The 3,718-nt window shown below is 35.0% G+C and overlaps 1 protein-coding gene across 9 annotated transcripts in view; it reads left to right on the top strand.

Moving 5' to 3' along the window:
• LOC102890150 (basic immunoglobulin-like variable motif-containing protein) overlaps positions 1-3,718 on the top strand; it is a 53,342-nt gene that overhangs the window by 12,364 nt on the left and 37,260 nt on the right. For all 9 annotated transcript variants that reach the window (XM_006909377.3, XM_015587350.2, XM_025044954.1 and 6 more), the window contains 3 exons: positions 374-469; positions 763-867; positions 1,092-1,186. In XM_006909377.3, the coding sequence (XP_006909439.1) occupies positions 374-469; positions 763-867; positions 1,092-1,186 (296 nt within the window). The remainder of the gene's footprint in view (positions 1-373; positions 470-762; positions 868-1,091; positions 1,187-3,718) is intronic.

The following is a 3,718-nucleotide window of genomic DNA, read 5'->3' as shown; positions in this document are numbered from 1 at the left end:
ATATATCTATATATATAAAGAACTGTTACAATGAAGTTGCAAATAATCAAGTATGCAGCTCATCTAGGAGTTCTCACTCTAATTTTAGTAGTTGGTGTCTAAATTTTTGTACCATTATTTTTTTCCCATTGGTTTGGATAACATCCACTTTCATACTTAGCCATCTTTATTAAAATGAATATGAATGATTTATTATGCATTTATGATGTGTTTAATAAATATAACAATATTTTAAGTGAATAAAGATTTTATATTAGTTTAAATGATCAAAGTTTTCATTATGTTGACACTTTTAGTTGCCATGAGTGTTATATTTTCTCTATGCATATTGTGTAGTTATTCAAGAAAAGAAAACAGTCTTTTGTTTTCTTAGGTACTGCATAAGCCGACCACAATATAAGACTTCTTGTGGTATCTCCTCATTAATTTCTTGTTGGAATTTCTTATATAGCACAATGGGAGCTGGAAAGTAAGTATGTTAATTTATTGGTATCTCTAAACTCCAATCTCAAGTTATTTGGTGTTGCTTCTTTGATAATGGAAGGTTTTAAATAATAAATTTTCATAAATTGAGAAAAAAACTGATGCATTTTATCATAAGCTTTTTTAGGTAAAAATATATGCATGAATTATTTTTGATACAATAAAAATTAAAACTATTATTAAAATTGTTTGCAAATCAGAGAGACATATTAACATTGAGACAAGTTATATTTGCGTGTGACTGGAATTATAAAATAAAAGGTAATGTTTCTTTTTTAGTCTCGCACCTATTACCCAAGAAGAAGCTTTACACATTTTGGGCTTTCAACCCCCATTTGAAGATATTAGATTTGGCCCTTTCACTGGAAATACAACACTTATGAGGTACGAAGCCCTCACTTAGAGGCAATACCTTATTTCTAGTTCTAGTTCTGCAGACTAACAATGGAGTAGATGTCTATTAATGGTAAACCATGTATCCAGCTGCTGGGCGCCAGCCTCTGGTAGACATGCCAGACTTGGGCTCTGCTTGAATTTCTTTGGAATTGAAATAGGACCATCTTTGTAATGGAACTGTTGCTGTGAGCAGATCTTCTTGTTATTTTCAGATGGTTTAGACAAATTAATGACCACTTCCATGTAAAAGGATGCTCGTATGTTCTATATAAACCTCATGGGAAGAATAAAACAGCTGGAGAAACTGGTAGGTAAACATATTGATACACACATGTACATATGTGCACATGCACACACACATGCACACACATGTATATGCTTTAGGGTCCATCTCAAAGATTGGCTATTTTATTTAATGGGACTTTATGTAAACTGTAAACACAATCTATAACTTTTATATCTCTATTCAAGGGGGATATAATAGTAATCTGTAGGTCACTTTTCAGTATACAGTTTAATATTTTTAGCTCTTCTTATCTTTGCATATAGAACTTTTCGACCTTTAAGGCATGTCATAAATACTACTTTAACATATTGTTTGTATTATTTGGGTCCATGGTATGTGTGCGTGCATGCGCTGGTAAAATTCTTCCAAGAAGCAGCATGGAATTTGCAGTTCCTCTTCCTAGAAGGGAATGCAAGGATTTGAGGGTATTTGATGTTAGACATGCATAAAAACATAAAACAGGAAGATAGATTGCGAAAGTGACAGAGTTCTATTACGGAATAGTCTTGGTTATAGCAGAGGGTAATGGGGTTGATTTTAAGGATTGTTTTAGTTATATGCTTATTAAATAATTTGCACTATTCAAATAGTTTCCACTATTCGACCATTTTTATTTTTTAATTTGACAATCTTTTGACTTTACAAGTCAGAAAATTTTAATATGGTATTAAAGAAAAAAATGTTCTGACACTTGTTAAAATGATAAAGAAGGCTTCATTCAAGACTTATAATTGAGGTATTGCAATAGAGGAGAGAGATTGGGCTCAACTCTTAGTACAACAAAGGTGGCTGGGAATTTATAGCCAACTAGCAAAGTGAGGGGTCAATGGATGGAGAATTACTAAGAGGAAGCAACAAGGGCAGGGGCATTTTTGCTAAACTGGTCCAACAGGATTCTTAAAACTGGCAGGACAAGGGCTTAGATCCCAAGGGTGGGGATGAGGAACTTGAACAGATAGCAAGGGTGGGGGATTTTGTCTAAACTGATTTAGCAGGAATCTTGCTAAAACTGGATTCAGCAAGGATGGACACAGAAGCCCAAGAGCGAGGCCTAGTTGAGAAGAGGGCTCAGAGGAAAAGAGTCTTTGTCAACAGATCTCTCTGTTTACTTGACATATGGCTTACCAAGGTCAAGGATTGAACATAGAGTACAATATATTTCTCTTGACCTATACCAGGTATGTCAAGTTGGTTACAGGTCAGGCAAATTAGAATTTATGTTGGTTTCTACACATACTGGTTTTGTGACCTTGAACAAGGCAGTTAGGCACTCACTTCCTGAGGGTGGTGTAGACCTTTGTCTTTCCATATTTGTACGCATCCCATAGGGTCACTATGAAGATAAAAGGAGACATGTTTATAATACATTTAGCTCCTTGTTTGACACAGAGTAAGGACTCAATAAATGTTAGCTTTCCTTGTTGCTGACTGAATTCTGTGCATTTGTAGGAGTTCTGTCCATGTGGAAAGGGTAGCTTTAAGTTGTGTGTATTTTTTTTGTTTGTTTTCTGTTTCTAGTGAAACTGTCAACACACCTTTCTCAACAATTGGTCAGGCAACTAAAAACTAAGAAAGGTCATATTTTCCAATAGACGTTAATCTTTTTTTTTTTTTTCATTTGAAGACTGGGATAAACTACCTATACTTCTCATCTCTTTGCTTTTGACAGGGGGAGAGGAGTAGTTGCTGCAGTTTCTTCGGCAAGTTTTAATGCTGTATTTTCCTAGTTTTATTTCTGTTTTCATTTTTCCTATTACAATACTTGACTGCTCACTGTTTCTTTTTCTATGTGTATTTCCCAAAGGATGATTGATCTGCTTTCCCCCTTAGAATTTTCTTATTTTCCTCTTTAATAATCAGTGGTCCTGCACAAGCCCAGCTTTATCTCTGAAGCTTTCCCTGCCACTTCAGCTGCCGAATCCTCTTAATTACTGTAGTACTGATTATTTGCTCTGTCATGTGGCACTTGGCATATGCAGCCTTATATTATGTTGCATATTTTTAATGTGTTTGTCTAGCTTCTTGACCATAGGGACTGCCTCAGTAGCCCTTTGATTTCATATATGATGCCCTATGACTTCACACATGTTGTTCTAGAACTTCTGATTGTATTCAGAGGAGGAGTGGTACATGTGTCAAGAGAAATGTTTTCTGTTCTCTCTCATAGTGGAAGAGAGCATTGCACAGATAGGCTTTTCTCATGTCTCTGCGATATGCAGTAGTGAAAACCATTGTCACTTGTTGCTTGAAACGGATCTTCTATTGTTATTTTGTTAAGGACTCTTAGGCCTGTTTTTCACAATAGGTTTTAATTTTTTGCTTGAGACTGTGCTTCTCTGATTTCATAACTCCCTAGCAATTGCTGATGCACCATTTCCACTGGACCCTCAGTAAATGTAAGCTGAGCTCACTAGTGGAATAAAAACAAAATCCAGGGATTTTGATAAAATTAACAGATTTAACTGTTAATAAGTTGAAGTATTTTTTCAGAGATGTAATTACAATAAAAGTTTGTGCTAGAAGATGTCAACATTAGTTTCAAATTATTGGTTC

The sequence above is a fragment of the Pteropus alecto genome, unplaced genomic scaffold (assembly GCF_000325575.1).
Source record: "Pteropus alecto unplaced genomic scaffold, ASM32557v1 scaffold13, whole genome shotgun sequence".
Taxonomy (NCBI): Eukaryota; Metazoa; Chordata; class Mammalia; order Chiroptera; family Pteropodidae; genus Pteropus; species Pteropus alecto.
The sequence above is the reverse complement of the archived record's forward strand: the minus strand, read 5'-3'. Positions and strand labels throughout refer to the sequence as shown.